Source organism: Hevea brasiliensis, chromosome 2 (assembly GCF_030052815.1).
Source record: "Hevea brasiliensis isolate MT/VB/25A 57/8 chromosome 2, ASM3005281v1, whole genome shotgun sequence".
NCBI classification, from domain to species: domain Eukaryota; kingdom Viridiplantae; phylum Streptophyta; class Magnoliopsida; order Malpighiales; family Euphorbiaceae; genus Hevea; species Hevea brasiliensis.
This window is the reverse complement of record NC_079494.1, coordinates 43,391,249-43,414,507: the sequence shown is the minus strand read 5'-3', so window position 1 is coordinate 43,414,507 and position 23,259 is coordinate 43,391,249. Positions and strand designations below refer to the sequence as shown.

Genomic DNA, 23,259 nt, shown 5'->3' with positions numbered 1-23,259 from the left:
ACACCAAAACATGAAATTTACAAATTGAAGAATTTAAAAGTTTCAAATGCCCTAGTATACCTAACAAGATTGGTTTGGATAGTTTGGCATGCCAATAGGGTTCAGTTAGCAGTACTGCACATGGCAAAAATGCCATTCTGTGATTTCATGGCTTTTAACCATTCTGACTTTGCATTGAGACTTGGCCTTGTGCCTGAGATTATTCTGACTTGGTAGGCTTACATTTGCACTGCCGGGTGATGCATATGCGACCGATGGTGTGACGGCCCGAGGTATTAGATACCCAGTGCCAGTTTACCCGTTATCCAGTCCAGCCGTCTAGTGTAGGTTACTTGGGGCAACCAAATGAATAAAGGTGAACAAAGTTAATGAAATAATGAATATACCAATACCAAACAAAGAAAGCCTACACATTCTATGCACATTTATTTTCTTGCTATTTTCTTTTATTATATTATTGCACTACTAAGCATTATTGCTTAGCGCGTTGCTTTTGCCACGCGTAGGTACTGGAGATCCTGATCGTGAGCCCAGTAGACCACAGACTGGGTGAGTCTGTTCTGCAGTTCTGCACTGTGTCCTCGTCACCTCGTCACCTGCAGTGCATTGGTAGGGCACTAGGTGTCATTTTGTCATTTTGTAATTAAATTTTTATTTTCTCATATGTATTTGGGATTATGTAATGTATTTTGAGGTTCATGTAAATAATAAAGATTTATGATTATGTATGGAAGTAATTTGAGCTTTTAATTGTTATTTATATATATGAGAACCCTGAGAAATGGATGTTTGAGAAATGAAAAGGCTATTGAGAACTGAAATTGAGAAATATTGTTGAGTTTTTGATATTGAGACTCTGTTGATGAATTGAAGTTGGGTTTGTTTGAAAATTATTTGGAAGTGTTTTGTGATTCAGAAGAACAGTTTTCTCCATTTTTAGCGGTACTCATGGATTTTCTTTAAAATTTTCGGAACCTTAAATGAATAATACTTTTGATAAATGGCTTAAATAAATTGTATTTCATAAATTATATGCAAAAGCAGGATATAAATTAATTGAGGAATATTAGAGTGTGCTGGTACACCGTGTGGCATTACTTACTCGGGTATACTGTACACAGGTAAGGGGTGTCACAATTGTATTATTGCACTACTAAGCAATATGCTTAGCGCGTTGGTTTTCCACACGTAGGTACTGAAGACGGAGCCCAGCAGTGATCGGATTTGCAGTAGGAGAGTGGTCACCTCAGCTGTTCTTTTTGGTAGGGCCCACGGATATCAGATATATGTATTCATTTTGAGCATTGTAGATAGGAAAGCTTGTAATTAATTTTGAGATTGTATAAGTTATGTAACGATTATGAGAAATTTATATGTGTGGATGAACGCATGATGAGATATGAATTGAAATGATTGAGTTTAAAATATAATGACATTAAAGCTAATGAGAAATAAGGCAAGATAAGATAAGATGCTTCGGCACAAAATGTGACATTTCTTGCTCGGCTGCACTGTAGACTGGGTCAGGGGTGTTACAAATTTGGTTCGATTCAATTGATTTTTCGATTTAAACTAAATAATACTCATCCTCTATTATTTGACTTTATTTTTAAAATTTGAAGGACTTATTTGATTTTTTTAAAAATTTGAAGGGTTTATTTGAATCTCGAAACACTTTAAAAACTTATATGACATTGACCTCTACTTAAAGAGTCAAAATAAAACTTTTTGCCTAATTTTTATTAATTTTAAAATTAAATATGCTCTTTTAAATAGTTAAGGGATTTATTTATATTTTGAAACACTTAAAAAGTTTAGATAACTATTGGTTTAAGTTCTAAGAGTCAAAATAGATTTTTTACCCTAAAGTTACATAGATGTCGAGTACTCAATAAAGGACTTGAATTCAAGAAATCCTAATAAAATAAGGATCAATGTTTTTAGTGTTAAAAAAAAATTAATTTTAAAAAAATTAATATTTTATTTAAATTAATTTTTATTTTTAATTAAATTAAAAATTTTTAATAGAATGATATTTTTTAATAAAATAAAATTTGAGTTAAAATAGAAAATAAATCTAATCAATTACTCCCTCCAACCATCTGTATCTGCTACATTTAAGTTTTACACAATTATTAAAAAAAGTAATTGGATAATCTCATTTTTATAAAAGTATAATAGTAATTGATTAAATTACTCTTTATCTCACCTAATTATTTTGAATAGTTATTGTATTTAGTAAAGATGAAGGGCAAAATTGAAAAAAAAAAGTTAATACTCTTAATTTTCTAAATGCTACAAATAATTAAAAAAAGAACTTAAATGTGATAAATAAAAATAGACTTAGACTTTGTTTATTTCAAAAAAATGATTTGTATATGTAAAATATTTTCCATGGAAAATATTTTCTAAAAAGAAATTTATAATATTAAATTAATGATATATATTTATATAAGTGTGTTCACATTTTAATAAGATTATTAAAATTTAGTAAATGAAAAATAACTTTTTATTTTGAAAAATAAAAGTTATTTTCCTTTAAAATAATTTAGTTTTCATTTTAATTAGGAAAATATTTTTCTTTGACCAATTTTTTTGAGTACTCCAAATACTAGAAAATATTTTTCGTGAAACAAACGGAGTCTAAGAGAGTAAATTAAAAATTTTTTAAATAATAATAAAGTTTGATATTTTTTTTACCATCAAAATGTAGAAAAATTTATCATTAATAAATTCAATCACATAGAACTTCAATATAAAAAATATTTTTCATCAAAAAAAATTTATAATGTTAAATTAATTATATATATTTATCTCATGTATGTATAAGTCTATTTACATTTTTAATAAAATTATTAAAGTTTAAAAAATTAAAAATAACTTTTTTCAGTCTCCAATCCCTTAATTTATTTCATAGGAAAAAAAAATCAATCATTTACTTTTTTTTATATATATAATTTCATTATTATTGTTATTATTATTATTATTATTATTATTATATGTAATGAAAATTAAGTGTACGGAGAAGGAATTCTTAAGACGAAAGACACCACGGGCCCCCCCTAGGGAGTTGGGAACAAAAACATCCCATAAAATGCTACTTTGACTCCTACTGTTCTTCATCTTGGTCTTCCTCCTACGCGAGCTTCAAATCACCCGATACTAGGAGCAAAAGATAGCACTACCATCACATGTTAAGAGATGGCTTGGAAAGTTCTCCTTCAGGTTTTGTTTGCTCAAGTCTTCAATGTTCTTTCCTGGTATGCCATTTTTCTTTTCTTTTATTTTCTTTCCCATGCTGACCCAGTTCGTTGTTTAATTGATCTGTTAAGATCTGGCAATTAACATTTTTTTGTTATTTTTTCTTCCGTCTTTATTGATTTGCAGGCCTTCATTTACCTTGCTTTGTCCCTTGTAAGTAGCTCTTCCTCGTATGTTTCTCATCTTCTTTTTTTCATGTATTTTCGTTTCAAATTTTAAAGATTTTCTTTTGGTTATAGGTATGCTTCGTTTTGGGCTATGGAGAGTGATTCGCTGGCCAATAGTCAGCAATGTCTGACTTTCTGGGTTCTTTTTGCTCTTCTTGCTATTTTGGAGAAGGCACTTGCTAAGCTTCTACTATGGTAATTTAGAGCTGTTTTATTTGCATTCAATGCTGCTAGTTTTCGTTCTTTGATTTGATTTTCTGAATCCTGCTTTTGAAATGCTCAATTTTGGGTTGGAGATGGAATTACATGATATCTCAATACTTAATTCTATTATACATTAAGAATTTATAATTAGTTTAAAATCCAGAAATTTAGGGATTAAACTCTATTCATTTACAGTGCATATTTGATATGAGACTCTTTTCTTATGACAAGTTGGTAGATTATATATTGAGTGTTAAAGAAGCAAAATGAGTTCAGTGCTTGATATTGGGCTTTTAGAGGAGATTGTGCATATTACAATTGACTGGTTTGATGTAACCCAGAAAAAATGGAAAAAATTGATTGGTTTGTTTTTGAGAGTTAAATGCCAGCAAAGGTTTGGCATCCACTGAGTCATGTCCTTGGGCGATTGCTGTGTGGTTGATATCTTGTCTCTGTTTGTGTGCGCTGTGTTAAGGAGTTTTTGACAAGCCTTCTTTTCATGTTCTTTCACGACAGGCTTCCTTTCTGGCCTTATGTCAAGGGGGTAGTGACCGTCTTGTTAGTGGTACCTTATTTTGGTGGTGCTTCTTATGTTTACAAGTGTTTTGTGAGAACTCATTCATTTAAAGTTTCACACATATTCTGTTTGATATGGAACATCTTGTTCTTCTCAATGAGGAAAAGTTTCTCATTCAGTGGGCAGAACAACTTTGTTGATGAGATAGGTAAAAACATAATTGTCGATGGACAAGAAGAACTGCAGAAATCTATTGTTTTCCAGGTATGCCTGTAAGCTAATTTTTATATTTGGTTGAATACTATCTAATGTATGAATCTATGATATATGGAGGCCAGATACATTGAAGAGTGCCATGCATCCCAGCATATTATTAACTATGAAAGTCCTTTCTAGTTGCCAAGTGCATATATATATATATATATATATATATATATTCATGAAGCTGAGCTAGTGTTTTCATGACTTTCTGCCACTTCATCAATCTGATGATTTTGATTCAATCGATTTCAAATTAATTAAATATCAATTGAATATTTCAATTAATGAAATGTTTAATTAAATTAGTAATTAGTTCAATAAACTCTTTCATAAATATACTGATATAATATTAAAAATTATATATTTAAAAATGAATTATTGTTAAATAATCTTAAATTAATATATTAAATAATAATATAAAAATTAAACTGTAGAAAGTGTGGCCTCACGACTTGTATTTATATCACATGATATCCTTCTGCCTTGTTAATGTATTTGATCTATAATCTATTAGGGAACTTGACATGTAAACTAATTAGTGTTTTGAAATTTAGTCTTAAGTTGGAGAATGTAACTTCTTATGATTATTATTATTATTTGATTGTTTTCTTCTATATTTATCTGTGGCAGGGAACATTAAAGCCTAATTATGACAACACAGAGAGGGATCGTACACCGATTATTTCAAAGAAAGTCCAAAAGGAGTGGAGTTGCTCACTTTGTCTGGTAAGCACTACCAGTGAAAAATGTTTAAATAAACACCTGCGAGGTAAGAAACATAAGGCAAAGCTAGAAGAAGTAAGAGCTGAAGAATTGGCATTGAAGTCAACATACAATTCGTTTTATACTGCATATAGAAACAAAAGGATGGTTTTCGTTGGAAACTTGGTCAATCTTGGAAAGTGGAGCAGGCTAATAAGCCCTATCAGACCAATTAGATTGTGCAAATGGGAAAACCCAAATGTGGGATGGATTAAATTAAATACCGATGGATCTATAGATCAAGAAAATGCTCGTTTTGGTGGTTTGCTTCGTGATTACAAAGGTGATGCAATATGTGCTTTTGTGTCTAAAGCTCATCTGGATGATATTTTCTTGGTTGAACTATGGGCTGTATGGAGAGGTCTTGTTCTTGCTTTTGGTCTTGGGATTAAAGCAGTGTGGGTTGAGTCTGACTCTATGAGTGTTGTGAAAACCATTAATGGTGAGCAGTCTCATAGAAGAAAAGCTGATAGATGCTTGAAGCACATTTGGCTCCTTTTAAAGAAGTTTGAGAACTACCAAGTGTCTCATTCATGGAGAGAAACTAATAAAGCAGCCGATTTCCTCTCAAAAATGGTTCTGGAGAAAACTGATGTAGTATTATGGCCTTATGATTTTCCTAGTGGCCTTCAAAATATCATCAAGGATGATGCTCAAGGAAGGATATATTGCAGACGACAACTTCAGATTTGATTTACCTTTGCATTTCCCACTAAAACTAAAATGAGAAGGGGGAAAATCTACAAGAATATAATCAAGGGTGTAAATACGTGACTTCATTCAAGAGGAGGTTGGCTTAGGATTATTAAATATGACTTCAATTGGCCATTTACATGATCTCTAATTACTGGAGAAACAAGCAGTAGCAAGCAATTAATTTATTTTTAGCTAGCTATTTTGTTTGTTAGTTTGCTAGTTCTTGTAATTTGCTAGTTTTGTTTTTAATTTAAAACTGACAACGGGCAAACTAGTTCCATCCTATTCTTCTTTCTTTCTCCTTTCTTCATTCTCTGTAACTGTATCTGGTATATCTGCTACTTTTTTCTGAAGTAATGAGAAAGTTCCATATTTCTCTCAATCAGTTTTTGTAGTATGGTATCAGGGAATTTTTTGGTTCTTCTTTCATCTGATAGACGGTTTCTTTTTGAGATTTTCTTTCTAAATTTTCTTTTCTCTGTTCATTTTCATGGTTGCCAATCATAACAATGATCACCTACAAAATTATTCTAATCCTTACTTGCTGCGTCCAAGTGAAAATCCATCTCTAGTCTTGGTTTCTCTAGGTCTCTTTGGTTTGAATTATCATTCATGGGCTAAAGCTATGAAAATGGCACTAGCTTCCAAAAACAAGCCTTAGCAATACTATGTATTCTTCTTGGGAGAGATGTAATACTACGGTATTATCTTGGATTAGCCTATTCCTCTCACCTTTAGTTGCACAAAGTATCCTCTGGATTGATAAATTTGTTGATGTAGGTTTTCTCAATGAGATGTCATTCATGCATGAGATCTACAAGAGGAAATCTACAATTTTAAGCAAGATGAGTTTATAGTTACTGAATTCTTCACTCAATTGAAGATACTTTGGGATAAATTATTGAATTTTCGACCAATTCCTTCAAGCTCATGAGAACTCCTTGCCTATGTGGTATCAAAACGGAAACACGTGTTCATATATATATATATATATATATATCATGAGAACTCCTTGCCTATGTGGTATCAAAATGGAAACGCGGACACAGGAAAACGACATTTTTAAAAATATAGGAAACGGAAACACGTGTTCATATATATATATATATATATATATATACGCGGACACAGGAAAACGACATTTTTAAAAATATAGGAAACGGAAACACGTGTTCATATATATATATATATATATATATATATATATATATATATATATATATATATATATATATATATGAACACGTGTTTCCGTTTCCTATATTTTTAAAAATGTCGTTTTCCTGTGTCCGCGTTTCCGTTTTGATACCACATAGGCAAGGAGTTCTCATGAGCTTGAAGGAATTGGTCAAAAAAAAAAAAAAAAAAAAAAAAAAAAAAAATATATATATATATATATATATATAAAGTCCAAATCAATGTTTAAATTCAATCATATTAAAAAGTAAAAAAAAAAAAAAAAACATGTTTAGAAGTTTCATGCTTATAAAAAAATTATAAATTTCAACACATTCAAATGTAAAAAAGAAAAAAGATAATGAAATTTATGACATTTTCTCTATTTTATTATCTTTCTTTTTCTCCATGTTTATAGTTGCATTTTCATAAGAATACACACATACACACATACACTCTAACTCTGGTTCATCTAATGAAAGATTGATAAAATCAAGAACTTTCACATCTTCTCTACTAAAAAATTCATTGCCACTAACATTCCACAATTTTGTCTGCTCATCATATATTGGGAGGAGCCTCTCGATAGAAGACGAAGATTATTATGGATAAAAAAAATAAATCCTTTGCATGTTTTAGAATTAATCCACAATTTTGTATGCTCATATATATTGGGAGGAGCCTCTCGATAGAAGACAAAGATTATTATATATAAAAAATAAATCCTTTGCATGTTTTAGAATTAATTTATTCCTTCTATATGAATAAATGAAGGAATAAGTGCTTCAATTCCTTTCACAATAAGAGAAGAAAGTAGGTTGTCCAAGCACTTTTGTAACACCCCTAATTTTAAATTTATTATTTTATGAGTAAATATTAATATTTTATTTTATTTGAATTTTAGGAAATTATTTGAAATTTTTCAGATTTTATAAATCGGGTTTGATTTTCCAAAAATATAAAACTTTGATGATTTTTAAAAATTAATTTAAAGACCACGTGGCAAAACTAAAAATATATTTGGACTTTACAAATTTTTCTGAGTTTTCTAGAATTTTTTTGAAATTTTTGGGCATCGTTTTTGGTCCTAAGGCAGAGTAAAAATTTAAAATTTTGTTTCTTGAATCGAACCAGACCGGATCGGACCAGTCGAATAGGACCGGCCTTTTCTTTTTCTTCTTCTTTCTCCCTCGCGCGCGCCCGATGTCCCACCTTCCCCTCCCGTTTTCTCTCTCCTCCCTCCTCCCCACGTCGGCCAGCCACCGGCCTAGCCTCCCCACCTCACCGGCGTGCCGCCTCAGTGCTTCACCATCGCCGGCCGCCGCCTGGAACCCCGAGAAAAAGCGCGTGAAGTCACGCGATGCGCAGCGCGACGCCTCGCCTTCCCGGCCGAAATCTAGCCGATTCGGCCACCGATTGGGTTGGGTCTTGTGTCAAACACCATCTACACCTCGAGAGCTTTCCATATACACTAAGAACACCAAAATTCATTGAGCGGTTTGCCTAATTTTTGTCCGGGAAGTTTTAGGTCATTTCGGCTTTTGGGCTAGATTTCTCGCAAACCGTGAACCCCAAGAGAAAACTGAGAGTATCAGAGCGCTCCACTCGTCGAGAGCTTCGCGGCAATATAAATTTCGAAATTTTTCAACACCGTTTTTTGATGGGTCCCATGAAACTTCGTAGCATTTTTTTAAGCATTAAACGAGCTTAGAAATTCTGTAAAAATTATATACTAACCCCCGTATTGTGGGCTTCGTGTAGGTACCTTCAATACACGGAAATTCGATAGTTGCCCAGGTCTGTAAATTTCCAACCAGACAGACAGGCTACCAAAAAAGTCTTGGAATTGGATCGAGATTTTGGCTACTTCATCGTTGTCATACGTTCCGAGTGTGTCCTTGAAGTCGGAATCTACATAGGTAAACCTGAACCTTACTTTTTTATAATTTTCTAGTGCTTGAATTGGATTAAAAAATTCATAAAATATTCGTGGGGTAATTTGGAGCAGTGTGCGTGAGTTAGCGTGCATGTGGTATGGTGTTGGCTATGGACAGGACGGGCAAACACGGCTTGAGATCTTTGCTGGGACCCGGTCCTTCGTGGTAGACATGGCTTGAGTTCTTCGCTGGGACCCCTATTTGGTTTATTAAGCGAAAGTCCGGCTTGAGTTCTTCGCTAGCACAGGTTGGATTAAGAGGGCTGTATAGGGGATCAGCTCCCATATATGTATTGTTTGACCTTAACGGGTGTGTGAGTACTTCAGATTAGCTTTTTGCTGTTATGATGTGAAAATATTGATGATGTTGCATTTCACTCTACAGGGTGCATTAGCTTTAGATAGCTATAGAGATTATAGTTAAAATTGATATTTTACTCTCTGAGTCAAACGCTCACTCCTGTTCATTATTTTTCCAAGCTACAGGAGGGTTGTTATTGTGATTAACCTGCTTTTCTTCTTTACAGGTCGTTTATTTATGTTTGTGTAATTCTGTTAACTCCTAAAATTTTTGCATGTGTTAGAAATATTTATTTGATTTGGGTCTGTAATATAATTTATCATGTTGGACCTGTAAACTTATTTTATGCGTGTATGTTGGACTGGATGAGGGAGCTGAGCTCCCATTTGACTTTATGTTATTATGAGTATGTGGAGGGTGAGCTGGGCTCCCCAATTGATTATATATTGTGTTTACAGGTCGGGCGAGTTAAAAACTCCCCGTTAAAAGGTCCATTTTATGGCCGAACTCTGTCCGATTGAATTCTTGAAATTAGGCCTAAATGGGCCTTAGAGTTGGGTTGAGGAATAGTTAGGCTTACTACGAGCCTCGGGGGCTTTAGGCTGGCTCAGGTCCTAGTGCTGGTCCAGCCCATAGGTTGGGTCATGATAAATGTGGTATCAGAGCTTAGGCTCCAGATTCATAGGGAAAAATTGTCTAACGTGTTGGGAAGAGTCCAATAGGAGTCACATGCAGAAAATAGGGTCCACATTCATCTTGCATTGTCATCTTTGCTTCTAGTTTCTGCTTTATATAATTGTGTGTAAATATGAGTCCATAAAGCTGTGTAATATGCAGTTTTGAAATTTTGTGGGCTAATGCTGCTGAATTTTAGGAAAATGCATAGAAGTAGGAGAGTTGCCACTACACTAGAACCAGATGTGCCTGACGAGGTGTCAGCATAGGATGAGGCGTCTGCCTCGAGGAGGCGTGGTAGAAGGCCTAGATCTGCTCACGTAGAAGAGCAGTTGCCACCAGTTCAAGATCAGTCTTTTATGGCACAGGGTCCCATGGACCCAATGGCAGCTACTCTAGCTGGTTTGCAGAGAGCCATCGATATGATGGCACAGTATATGGTCCACCCTCCCCAACAGCAGCAGTCCACCGCACCAAGAGGAGAACCTTACAAATAAATAATTAATTTCAAAAAGTTGGTGCCTGGTACTTATAATATGTCAGATGATGCTTATCGGTTTTTGGATTCCTGCAAACAGGCATGGATGGAGTTGTAATTGACTGATAGGAGGCTCATAGAGTGTGTGTAGCATGTCATGGGGTCTATGCTTAGACAATGGATGAATGACTACATATTACCTCGGATGGAAGGTTTGTCATGGACCCAGTTTGTGGAGCTGTTTATCAACCGGTTTGTACTAGAAAGTTTCAGAGATCAAAAGCAGTGGGCCTTTGGGGCCTTAAGGTAGAATGGTAGGTCTGTAGATGAATATGCTACAAAATTTATGGAACTGAGCAGATATGCCCCTATAGTAGTGGCTACAGAAAGTATGAAGGTGAAAATGTTCCTAAAGGGGCTGGACAGGAGGTATACAAACCTGGCCTTGATGTCTGATCAGTTTTTTGATGTGGTAGTTGATCGAGCCCGACAGATTGAGATTAGCTACACTAGAGATGACAGTGGAAGAGCAAAGAAAAATAGAGCAGAGGGTTCTTCAGGTGTTCCCCACATGGGTGCTCTGGATAGCGGAGGCCAAAATAGGAACAAGAGGAGTGGTTTTAGACACAAATCTCAAGGATTCAGATCAGGGTACAGATCCAGCAGTGGTCACAGTTCAGGATACAGCAGTTCTGGGTCTGGTTCAGGATCCTCCTTTACACCTTGTGCACAGTGTGGAAGAGGACATTCAGGACCTTGCATGATGGGTTCAAGAGTATGCTTCAAGTGTGGCCATCCAAGTCACTTTGCTAGGGAATGCCCTGTGTTCAACAAGCCACAGATGGGGTCACAGGGTTCTGTTGCTAATGTTCCTCGTCAGTTGTATCTTGGTGCTTCTAGCATGGCAAGCAGTCAGTTCAGTGGCCAACAGGGCTGAGGACAAGGAGGACGTGGATTTAGAGGCAGATCAGGAGGTAGAAGTCAGTATCAGGGTTCTGCAACGCAGGGTAGGGTTCAAGCATGGGTTTTCACCCTAACCCACCAGGATGCTCAGGCTTCCAATGCAGTTGTGGCAGGTATTCTTCTAGTCTGTTCCTATGAGGCTGGTGTTTTGATAGATCTGAGTGCTACGCACTCCTTTGTCTCCCCAGTGTTTGCCATGAGATTGGGTAGAAACCCTACAACTTTAGAATGCCCTTTGTCTGTAGCCACCCCGCTTAGTGACAACATAGATGTAGATATGGTTTTTCCAGGTAGCCCAGTAGTAGTGGATGGAAGAATCCTCCTAGCAGACTTAGTTCCTCTACCAGTAATGGATTTCGTTGTAATTTTAGGAATGGATTGGTTGGCAACTCATTATGCCACTTTAGACTGTAGGAACAAAAATGTGTATTTCCACATACCTGGTGTGGAAGAGTTTAGCTTTGATGGTGATAGGAGCGTAGCTCCATATAATTTGGTGTCAGCAATTAGTGCTAGAAAAATGTTGAGGTGTGGATGTCAAGGGTATTTAGCATTGGTGAGAGATACATCTGTAGAAGGTATCAACATGGAAAATGTTCCTGTTGTCAGAGAATTCATGGATGTCTTCCCTGAGGAGCTTCCAGGATTGCCACCAGGAAGGGAAATAGAGTTCTGCATTGATGTTGCACCGGGTACTAACCCTGTAACACCCTCCCAGTAGCACTCCATACATTCTACTGTTCCGGTGACCGGTGTCGGTCCGAACAGCTAGAACGTCCGGAAAAATATTTAAACTAAAGTCAGGAATCATAATTAACTCAAATATTAACAAGAAAAATTTAGTAAAAATTTTAGAAATAAAATACAACCAAGTTAAATGAGCCGGTGCCCTAGCGAGGGGTAACTCGAGAGGAAGTTGCGGTTCTACGAGGAGCCCTAGACTGGGAAAAATTATAAAATAATTTTTGGGACTCCAGAGAAGGGTTATTGAGGTTCCCATGGCATTAGAATGCCAAGAAAATACCTAGAAAAATTTTTCAATCGGTACAGACAATTTTGACCCGTTAAGCCAAACGGAGGGCATTTTGGTCATTTCGCCCTCAGAGGTGATTTTTGGCCGACTTGTCCAGTTAAGTAAATAATTAATATGACATAAAATATGAAGAAACATTACTAAAAATTAAATTGAAATTGAGTAGTGATGAAAAGAAAAGAAAAATCAAAATAAAGCAATTTGTGACATCATAATGATGTCATTTATAAATTACCAACCAATCACAAGCTAATAAGCTTTCTTAAATACTTAAAAGAGACAAAAAAAAAGACCAAAGGAAAAGAAAAACGTGAGCAGCCATCTCCTTCCCCATTTCAGCCGCACCATAGCCAAGAAGAAAACTTCCATTTTTCTTCCTCACTCAAGCTTGAAGATCTCTCAACCCTCACCCCAAAACCCTAAGTTATCTTCACAAAAATTAACCTATACACCCTAAGGAAGCTCTAGGCAGCCACAAAGAGGAGGAATTCTAGAGTTTTCCCAAGCTCAATAAGTTGAGCAAAGAGGTTAGTGCATATATACACCTAAAGCTCTTGATTTCTATGTTAAGGGACTTGAAAAAAGTAAGGAATTGTAACTAAAATGAATAAAAATTATGTGTATGAATGCCATAAATTTCGGTAGCCCTATTGAAGAAATAGAAATGAGTGTTTTGTTGGACTTAGAGTGGATTAGAAATGATGTTTAAGGTACATATACACAAGTATAATGAATTGGTATGCTAACTAAGGTAATTGGTGTAACCCTTGAATTTGAGCTAGGGTTTTAAGAGTGAAAATTTGACTTGGCTTAGGAAATTGTTAGAGAACATTTTAATGGTCAATTAGTGACCATTTTAGGTAAGTTGACCACAATTTGGACTGAAATAATGCATGGCAAAGTGAATGTGTAGGCTTCCTAAAGACAGCAGCAAGGTGACTGAGATTTCAGTCCACTTATACAGCCATAACTTTTGCTGTGTAGGTCCAATTGGTGTTTGGCCAATTGGACATGAAACTAGGCTTATAATGTCACATTTTTGCTGAAGAAACCATGCCCAAAAGACCAAAGTAAGAGGACCAAAAGTTGGCCCTAATCCGATACCCTGCAACAGCACCTGCAGAAATGATCAAATGAACAGTAACTGTTTATTTGGCCATAACTCACTGTAGATATGGTCAATTGACCTGAAATTTTTACAGAAACAAGTTAAGACATAGACAAACAACTTTCATGAAGAAACTTACCCCAAATTATTACCAGAACCTAACCCAAATGGCAGTGGCAGTCACTGTTCATGTTACTGTAGATATGGTCAATTCTGCAATTTGGCAATCCGGCCAGCTGTGGTTTTTGGACCATATCTGGAGTTACAAAACTCCAAATGGAGTGATTCAAAAAAGGAAATTCAACTAGACAAAATAAGGAACAACTTTCATGTTTACCATTTCCTCAAATTCCCACTGCAACAGGGCTTAATGGAACAGTAAATTTGGGTCACAAAAACTGAAAATTCTGCCCTCTTGGTTTTAAGTTTGGAAATGGTATTTGTGACTTATTCCAACAAGTTTTAAATGCAAATTGTGGTATCTTTGAGAACTTAGGTTCAATAAATTTATTGTGTATGAAAAAGTCAACATTTTGGTTGACTAGTAAGGTGAATAGTAAACAAAATGACACATATTACATAAGTAATACAACTTGAAATATAAAATGTAATTAACACAAATAGATTGTTTAGAGTATAAATGTGTAACACCCTCCCTGTACCAACTCCGTACATTCTACTGTTCCGGTGACCGGTGTCGGTCCGGACAGCTAGAACGTCCGAAAAAGTATTTAAACTAAAGTCGGGAATCATAATTAACTTAAATATTAATAAGAAAAATTTAGTAAAAATCTTAGAAATAAAATACAACCAAGTTAAACGAGCCGGTGCCCTAGCGATGGGTAACCAGAGGGGAGTTGCGGTTCTCGCAACGAGGAGCCTTAGACCCGGGGGAAAAATTATAAAATAATTTTTGGGACTCCATAAAAGGGTTATTGAGGTTCCCATGGCATTAGAATGCCAAAAAAATATCTAGAAAAATTTTTCAATCGGTACAGACAATTTTGACCCGTTAAGCCAAACGGAGGGCATTTTGGTCATTTCGCCTTCAGAGGTGATTTTTGGCCTACTTGTCCAGTTGAGTAAATAATTAATATGACATAAAATATGAATAAATATTACTAGAAATTAAATTGAAAATGAGTAGTGGAGGAAAGAAAAGAAAATGAGGAAAAAGGGTTATTTATGACATCATGGTGATGTCATTAAGAAAATTTTAACCAATCACAATTAAGTACCATTTCACTAACTATTAAAAGACATGAAAGAAGACCAAAATAAGAAAAAAATTGCAGCAGCCATCCTTCCCCAAAAAGCCAGCCGAAACCCTCTCCTCATCTCCCTCCATTAATTTGCAACAAAAGCTTCATTTTCTTCTTCATTTCACCCTAAAACCCTAGAGACCTTTCACTAAAATTTGTCCTAGCACCTTGCTAAACCTTTTGGCAGCCAAGAGGGAGAAAGAAAGTGAAGTTTGGGGCTTGGGAAATTCTGCCACTTAAAGGTTAGTGCAACTATAAACATAAAACTCTTAAATTTCATGATTTTGGACTTGAAATTTAGTAAGACTTGTAATTTAAATGAACAAAAATCTATGTGTATGAGCTCTTGAATTTTGGCTGCCCTAGAAAAGGAATATGTAGGAGTGTTTTTGATGAGCTTGAAGTGAAATAGAAACCATGTTTGAAGTTATAAACATATGAGTAATGCATTAATAGCTAACCAAGGTAAATGGCATAAATCATGAAATTGAATTAGGGTTTAGGAAAGGTGAAAATGTGACTTGGCTTAGGAAATTATTAGAGAACTTTTTAATGGTCAATTAGTGACTATTTTAGGTAAGTTGAGCACAATTTGGACTGAAAAATAGGATTGCAAAGAGAAGGAGTACGCTGCCCTAGGACAGCAGCAATGGACTGAGATTTCAGTCCAATTACACAGCCATAACTTGGGCTGTGTTGGTTCAATTGGTGTTTGGCCAATTGGACATGAAACTAGGCTTATAATGGCACATTTTTGCTGAAGAAACCATGCCCAAAAGACCAAAGCAAGAGGACCAAAACTTGGCCCCAATCCGGACACACTGCAACAGCCCCTGCAGAATTGACCAAATGAACAGTAACTGTTCATTTGGCCATAACTCACTGTAGATTTGGTCAATTGACCTGAAATTTTTACAGAAACAAGTTAAGACATAGACAAACAATTTTCATGAAGGAACCTACCCCAAATTATGGCCAGAACCTAACTCAAATGGCAGTGGCAGTCACTGTTCATGTTACTGTAGATATGGTAATTTCTGCAGAATGCAAATCCGGCCAGCTGTGGTTTTTGGACCATATCTGGAGTTACAAAACTCCAAATGGAGTGATTCAAAAAAAGAAATTCACCTAGACAAAATAAGGAACAACTTTCATGTTTTACATTTCTTCAAATTCCCACAGCAACAGTGTCCAATGGAACAGTGAAGTTGACTCACAAAAACTGAAAATTCTGCTTGTGTTGGTTTAAACTTTGAAATGGTATAAATGCTTAATGCCAACAAGTTTGGAATGCCAAATGTGGTATGTTGGGAGCGCCAAAGTCAATGTACATATTTTTATTCTAAAAGTCAATATTTTTGTTGACCAATAAGATGAATAGTGACACTAAAAATTTGAAATTCACAAATTGAAGAATTTAAAAGTTTCAAATGCCATAGTATACCTAACAAGATTGGTTTGGATAGTTTGGCATGCCAATAGGGTTCAGTTAGCAGTACTGCACATGGCAATATGCCATTCTGTGATTTCATGGCTTGTAGCCATTCTGACTTTGTATTGAGACTTGGCCTTGTGCCTGATATTATTTACAGCTTGTTAGCTGTTCTGTTGCACACCGGGAGATGCATATGTGACAGATGGTGTGACGGCCCGAGGTACTAGGTACCCAGTGCCAGTTTACCCGTTATCCAGTCCAGTCGTCTAGTGTAGGTTTACTCGGGGCAACCAAATGAATAAAAGTGAACAACGTTAACGAAATAGTGGATATACCAATACCAAACAAAGAAAGCATACACATTCTATACACATTCATTTTCTTGCTATTTTCTTTTATTATATTATTGCACCACTAAGCATTATTGCTTAGCGCGTTGCTTTTGCCACACGTAGGTACTGGAGATACAGATCGGGAGCCCAGTAGACCGCAGACTGGGTGAGTCCATCCTGCAGTTTTGCACAGTGTCCGTGTCACCTCATCACCTGCAGTGCATTGGTAGGACATTAGATGTCATTTTGTCATTTTGTAATTAAATATTTGTTTTCTCATATGTATTTGGGATTTATGTAATGTATTTTGAGGTTCATGTAAATAATAAAGATTTATGGTTATATATGGAAATAATTTGAGTATTTAATTGTTGTATATATATGAGAACCCAGAGAAAGGGATGTTTGAGAAATGAAAAGGTTGTTGAGAACTGAAATTGAGAAATATTGTTGAGATTTTGGATATTGGAGTTTGAGATGATTGAACATAAATATTGGAAGTGTTTTTAACAGGTTCCGAAGAACTGTTTTCTCCATTTTTAGCCGGTACTCCGCCGGATTTTCTTTAAAATTTTCGGAACCTCAAATAAATAATAATTTTGATAAATGGCTTAAATAAAGTATATTTCACAAATTATATTCAAAAGCATGGTATAAAATAATTAAGGTATATTAGAGTGTGCCAGTACACCGTGTGGCATTACTTACTCGGGTATACTGTACACGGGTAAGGGGTGTCACAAAATGAGATAAAGTTATCATTAGGATTTACGTCTTTATTTCAAATAGGATTATAATACCTTGTACAAAAATTGGTACATGAGAGGTAACAATGTGAATACTAATTCATATAAATATTGTAACGATTAGATGAATCACATGGATGGGTAAATGGGTTAATTGCTCTCATCATGAGAGAAATGGAAATATTTCGATGTACAAATGGTACATGAAAATCGATTGATGTAAATTGCAATTAACGTGAATGGTATGATGAATGCATAAATTATATAAAAATGAGATTTGAAGATTTATGCTTCTACTATAAATAAAATTAAAATACTATGAATGATAATTGGAACATAAAATAAAATAATAAAACTTATGAACATTTAATGATACTATGTGCCCTTGTATTGCCTAGACATGTGTGTCGGATTGGATAGTTTTGCATACCAATAGGGTATTATTTTAGCAGTACTGTGAAAGGCTTTATACCTGTATTCATGGCTTTATGCCCGTATTCATGGCTTTTATGCCGATTATGTGATGTCATGGATTTTTAGCCATACTGACTGCATACGTGGTTGACGTTCTGCGTCCCATGGTATGACGGCCCGAGACACCGCGGTGTCCAGTGCCAACGACCGTTATCGATCCGATCGTCGGATAGGTTACTTGGGCAACCAAATGAATGAAAGTGGACAAAGTTAACGAAAAGAAAAAAAATAAAAAAAAGGGATATACAAATGCAAACCAAATAAGGCATATACATTAAATACATATTTATTTTCTGCTATTTTCTTTTATTTTATTATTGCACCACTAAGCTTTATGCTTAGCGCGTCGCTTTTGCAACGCGTAGGTACTGAAGATTTGGACAGAGGGCCCAGTAGACCACAGATTGGGTAAGGCCGTTCACGATTACGCATAGTGTCCGTGTCACCTCACCGTCTGATAGCATTGGTAGGACACTAGGTGTCATTTTGGTATTTTGTAATTGATTTTATTTTCTCATGTGTAAATGAACTTACGAAATGTAATTTGATGTTCATGTAAATAATGAGAATTGTGTTTATAAATGGAAAAGTGAATGTTTATATGTAATTTATATATGATTATCACATGTGATGAATGATTGAGAAACGAATGGTTGAAAAATATTGAGATCTTGATATTGGAGTTTGTGAACGGATGAATATGATTATTAGAAGTGTTTTTCACAGGTTCCGAAGAACTGTTTTCTCCATTTTTAGCCGGTACTCCGCCGGATTTTCTTTAAAATTTTCGGAACCTCAAATAAATTACAATTTCAATAAATGAATTATATTTCACAAGTTATATTCAAAACTACGATAAAAATGAATTAAGATAAAATAGAGTGCTTCGGCACACTAAGTGGCATAACTTGCTCGGCTACACTGTAGTCGGGTAAGGGGTGTCACATTTAGTGGTATTAGAGCACGGTTTAGGCGTTTCTGGGCCTAGATTGAGTCCATACCATGCATTACATTTGTAAGAGTTGAGGTGACACTAATGCAGATCTGTTTGTCTTTCTTATTTTGAATAGGATATGGACCCTTCATCACAGAGAGCAGTCGAGGAGGAAGTGGAGAGTCATGCTCCACCTGTAGCAGCTGAGACTAGAGGTAGGGGAGAACCTACTCCACCAGCTCAAGCAGAGCCTGCTCAGCCTCCACAGGCCATGTTCCAGCAAATGGCTGATTTCTTTAGACAAATGGCCGGAGTAATGCCAGCACCACCACCACCACCACCAACTCCACAGCAGAAATCACACTTGGAAAGGCTAAGAAAGTTTGGAGCAGTGGACTTCTATGGTAAGAGAGAAGATGATTACATTGCGGTAGAAAATTGGTTGAACAGAACAGGCAGAATTCTAAAACAACTCCATTGCACTCCAGAGCAAAACTTGGAATCTGCTGTATCTCTGCTGCAAGACGATGCATATGAATGGTGGGACACTGTGTTCAGTGAAGTGCAGCCAGAAATAGTGACATGGGACTTCTTTCTCTCCGAATTTAAGAAGAAATATGTGGGTACTGTATACCTAGAAGAGAGAAGAAGATAGTTTATTAACCTGAGGCAGAGACAGTTGTCAGTGGCCGAGTATGAGAAGGAATTCGTAAGATTGAGCCGCTATGGAAAGGAGATAGTCCCTAATGAAGCTGAAAGGTGTAAGAGATTTGAAGAGGGATTAAATGATAATATAAAGATCATGATCACTACCTTGGGGATCACAGACTTCGCCAAATTAGTGGAAGCTGCATTAAAAGTGGAGAAAGTGAGAATAAATGAACAAAATAGGAAAGATAGGCAGCGTAAGGGGGAATTTGGACCAAGACAGTCAAGTATACCGACTGATAGTAAGAAGTTTAAGGGTTCTGGTTCACAAGATCAGACACAGGACCACAGAGGCCAGATTGGAATATCTATAGCTAGTTCCCCGGGCACAATAACAAGGGGATCAACCCAAAGGCTGAATGTATGCATTGTGGTAGAAGACATAGAGGGGAGTGTCGACTGTTAACTGGAGAATGTTTCAAGTGTGGGGCTACGGATCATTTCATAAGAGATTGCCCTCAGAGGAGTGGTTCAATAGCTCCGGTACAAGTTGATAGATCTTCCCTTATAGTTCAAAGGGGTAAAAGATCGGGTAGAGCAGAAACAGCTGACATTTCACAGAAGATTGTTTCTGAGACAGTTGAAAAGCCTGAAGTCATGGTGGCACCACAAGTATATGCTATGGAAGCTCAGAAAGAGCCAAACCCAGACACTGATAAGGCGATACAAGGAAGTGAAGAAACAGGGAGGTAGCAACTCCCCGATTACTTAAGTCAGGTAAATTTCGAGGACGAAATTTAAATTAGAGGGGAAGAGTTGTAACACCCTCCCGGTAGCACTCCGTACATTCTCTATTCGGTGACGATTGTCGGTCCTGGACATAGAACGTCCAGAAAAATATTTAAACTAAAGTCAGGAATCATAATTAACTCAAATATTAACAAGAAAAATTTAGTAAAAATTTTAGAAATAAAATACAACCAAGTTAAATGAGCCGGTGCCCTAGCGAGGGGTAACTCAGAGGGAAGTTGCGGTTCTCGCAATGAGGAGCCTTAGACCCGGGGGAAAAATTATAAAATAATTTTTGGGACTCCAGAGAAGGGTTATTGAGGTTCCCATGGCATTAGAATGCCAAGAAAATACCTAGAAAAATTTTTCAATCGGTACAGACAATTTTGACCCGTTAAGCCAAACGGAGGGCATTTTGGTCATTTCGCCTTCAGAGGTGATTTTTGGCCGACTTGTCCAGTTAAGTAAATAATTAATATGACATAAAATATGAAGAAACATTACTAAAAATTAAATTGAAATTGAGTAGTGATGAAAAGAAAAGAAAAATCAAAATAAAGCAATTTGTGACATCATAATGATGTCATTTATAAATTACCAACCAATCACAAGCTAATAAGCTTTCTTAAATACTTAAAAGAGACAAAAAAAAAAAAGACCAAAGGAAAAGAAAAATGTGAGCAGCCATCTCCTTCCCCATTTCAGCCGCACCATAGCCAAGAAGAAAACTTCCATTTTTCTTCCTCACTCAAGCTTGAAGATCTCTCAACCCTCACCCCAAAACCCTAAGTTATCTTCACAAAAATTAACCTATACACCCTAAGGAAGCTCTAGGCAGCCACAAAGAGGAGGAATTCTAGAGTTTTTCCAAGCTCAATAAGTTGAGCGAAGAGGTTAGTGCATATATACACCTAAAGCTCTTGATTTCTATGTTAAGGGACTTGAAATAAGTAAGGAGTTGTAACTAAAATGAATAAAAATTATGTGTATGAATGCCATAAATTTCGGCAGCCCTATTGAAGGAATGGAAATGAGTGTTTTGTTGGACTTAAAGTGGATTAGAAATGATGTTTAAGGTACATATACACAAGTATAATGAATTGGTATGCTAACTAAGGTAATTGGTGTAACCCTTGAATTTGAGCTAGGGTTTTAAGAGTGAAAATTTGACTTGGCTTAGGAAATTGTTAGAGAACATTTTAATGGTCAATTAGTGACCATTTTAGGTGAGTTGACCACAATTTGGACTGAAATAATGCATGGCAAAGTGAATGTGTAGGCTGCCTAAAGACAACAGCAAGGTGACTGAGATTTCAGTCCACTTATACAGCCATAACTTTGGCTGTGTAGGTCCAATTGGTGTTTGGCCAATTGGACATGAAACTAGGCTTATAATGGCACATTTTTGCTGAAGAAATCATGCCCAAAAGACCAAAGTAAGAGGACCAAAAGTTGGCCCCAATCCGGATACCCTGCAACAGCACCTGCAGAAATGATTGGCCATAACTCACTGTAGATATGGTCAATTGACCTGAAATTTTTACAGCAATAAGTTAAGACATATACAAACAACTTTCATGAAGAAACCTACCCCAAATTATGAACAGAACCTAACCCAAATGGCAGTGGCAATCACTGTTCATGTTACTGTAGATATGGTCAATTCTGCAGTTTGGCAATCCGACTAGCTGTTATTTTTGGACCATATCTGGAGATACAAAACTCCAAATGGAGTGATTCAAAAAAGGAAATTCAACTAGACAAAATAAGGAACAACTTTCATGTTTACCATTTCCTCAAATTCCCACTGCAACAGGGCTTAATGGAACAGTAAATTTGGGTCACAAAAACTGAAAATTCTGCCCTCTAGGTTTTAAGTTTGGAAATGGTATTTGTGACTTATTCCAACAAGTTTTAAATGCAAAATGTGGTATCTTTGAGAACTTAGGTTCAATAAATTTATTGTGTATGAAAAAGTCAACATTTTGGTTGACTAGTAAGGTGAATAGTAAACAAAATGACACATATTACATAAGTAATACAACTTGAAATATAAAATATAATTAACACAAATAGATTGTTTAGAGTATAAATGAGATAAAGTTATCATTAGGATTTACATCTTTGTTTCAAATAGGATTATAATACCTTGTACAAAAATTGGTACATGAGAGGTAATAATGTGAATACTAATTCATATAAATATTGTAACGATTAGATGAATCACATGGATGGGTAAATGGGTTAATTGCTCTCATCATGAGAGAAATGGAAATATTTCGATGTACAAATGGTACATGAAAATCGATTGATGTAAATTGCAATTAACGTGAATGGTATGATGAATGCATAAATTATATAAAAATGAGATTTGAAGATTTATGCTTCTACTATAAATAAAATTAAAATACTATGAACGATAATTGGAACATAAAATGAAATAATAAAACTTATGAACATTTAATGATATTATGTGCCCTTGTATTGCCTAGACATGTGTGTCGGATTGGATAGTTTGGCATGCCAATAGGGTATTGTTTTAGCAGTACTGCGAAAGGCTTTATGCCTGTATTCATGGCTTTATGCCCGTATTCATGGCTTTTATGCCCGTATTCATGGCTTTTATGCCGATTATGTGATGTCATGGCTTTTTAGCCATACTGACTGCATAGGTGGTTGACGTTCTGCGTTCCATGGTATGACGGCCCGAGGCACCGCGGTGTCCAGTGCCAACGACCCGTTATCCAGTCCAGTCGTCCAGTATAGGTTACTTGGGCAACCAAATGAATGAAAGTGGACAAAGTTAATGAAAAGAAAAAAAATAAAAAAAGGGATATACAAATGCAAACCAAATAAGGCATATACATTAAATACACATTTATTTTCTGCTATTTTCTTTTATTTTATTCTTGCACCACTAAGCTTTATGCTTAGCGCGTCGCTTTTGCAACGCGTAGGTACTGAAGATTTGGACAGAGGGCCCAGTAGACCACAGATTGGGTAAGGCCGTTCACAATTCTGCATAATGTCTGTGTCACCTCACCGTCTGCAGTGCATTGGTAGGACACTAGGTGTCATTTTGGTACTTTGTAATTGATTTT

The 23,259-nt window shown here is 35.8% G+C and overlaps 1 protein-coding gene across 1 annotated transcript; it reads left to right on the top strand.

The window, feature by feature from the left end:
* The first annotated feature begins 3,089 nt into the window (after positions 1-3,089).
* On the top strand, positions 3,090-6,250 carry LOC110664323 (uncharacterized). Its single transcript, XM_021823947.2, has 5 exons — positions 3,090-3,260; positions 3,388-3,414; positions 3,501-3,623; positions 4,149-4,413; positions 5,041-6,250. Exons 1-5 carry the CDS (start codon positions 3,202-3,204, stop codon positions 5,863-5,865), a joined length of 1,299 nt encoding a protein of 432 aa, XP_021679639.2. The 5' UTR covers positions 3,090-3,201; the 3' UTR covers positions 5,866-6,250.
* The last annotated feature ends 17,009 nt before the right edge of the window (positions 6,251-23,259 follow it).

Bases quoted from the DNA above. Each gene is read 5' to 3' on its own strand.
- LOC110664323 (XM_021823947.2), top strand. From the start codon at position 3,202: ATGGCTTGGAAAGTTCTCCTTCAGGTTTTGTTTGCTCAAGTCTTCAAT. The intron at 3,624-4,148 runs GTAATTTAGAGC...CTTTCACGACAG, and splicing joins CTTGCTAAGCTTCTACTATG to GCTTCCTTTCTGGCCTTATG. The intron at 4,414-5,040 runs GTATGCCTGTAA...TATCTGTGGCAG, and splicing joins AGAAATCTATTGTTTTCCAG to GGAACATTAAAGCCTAATTA.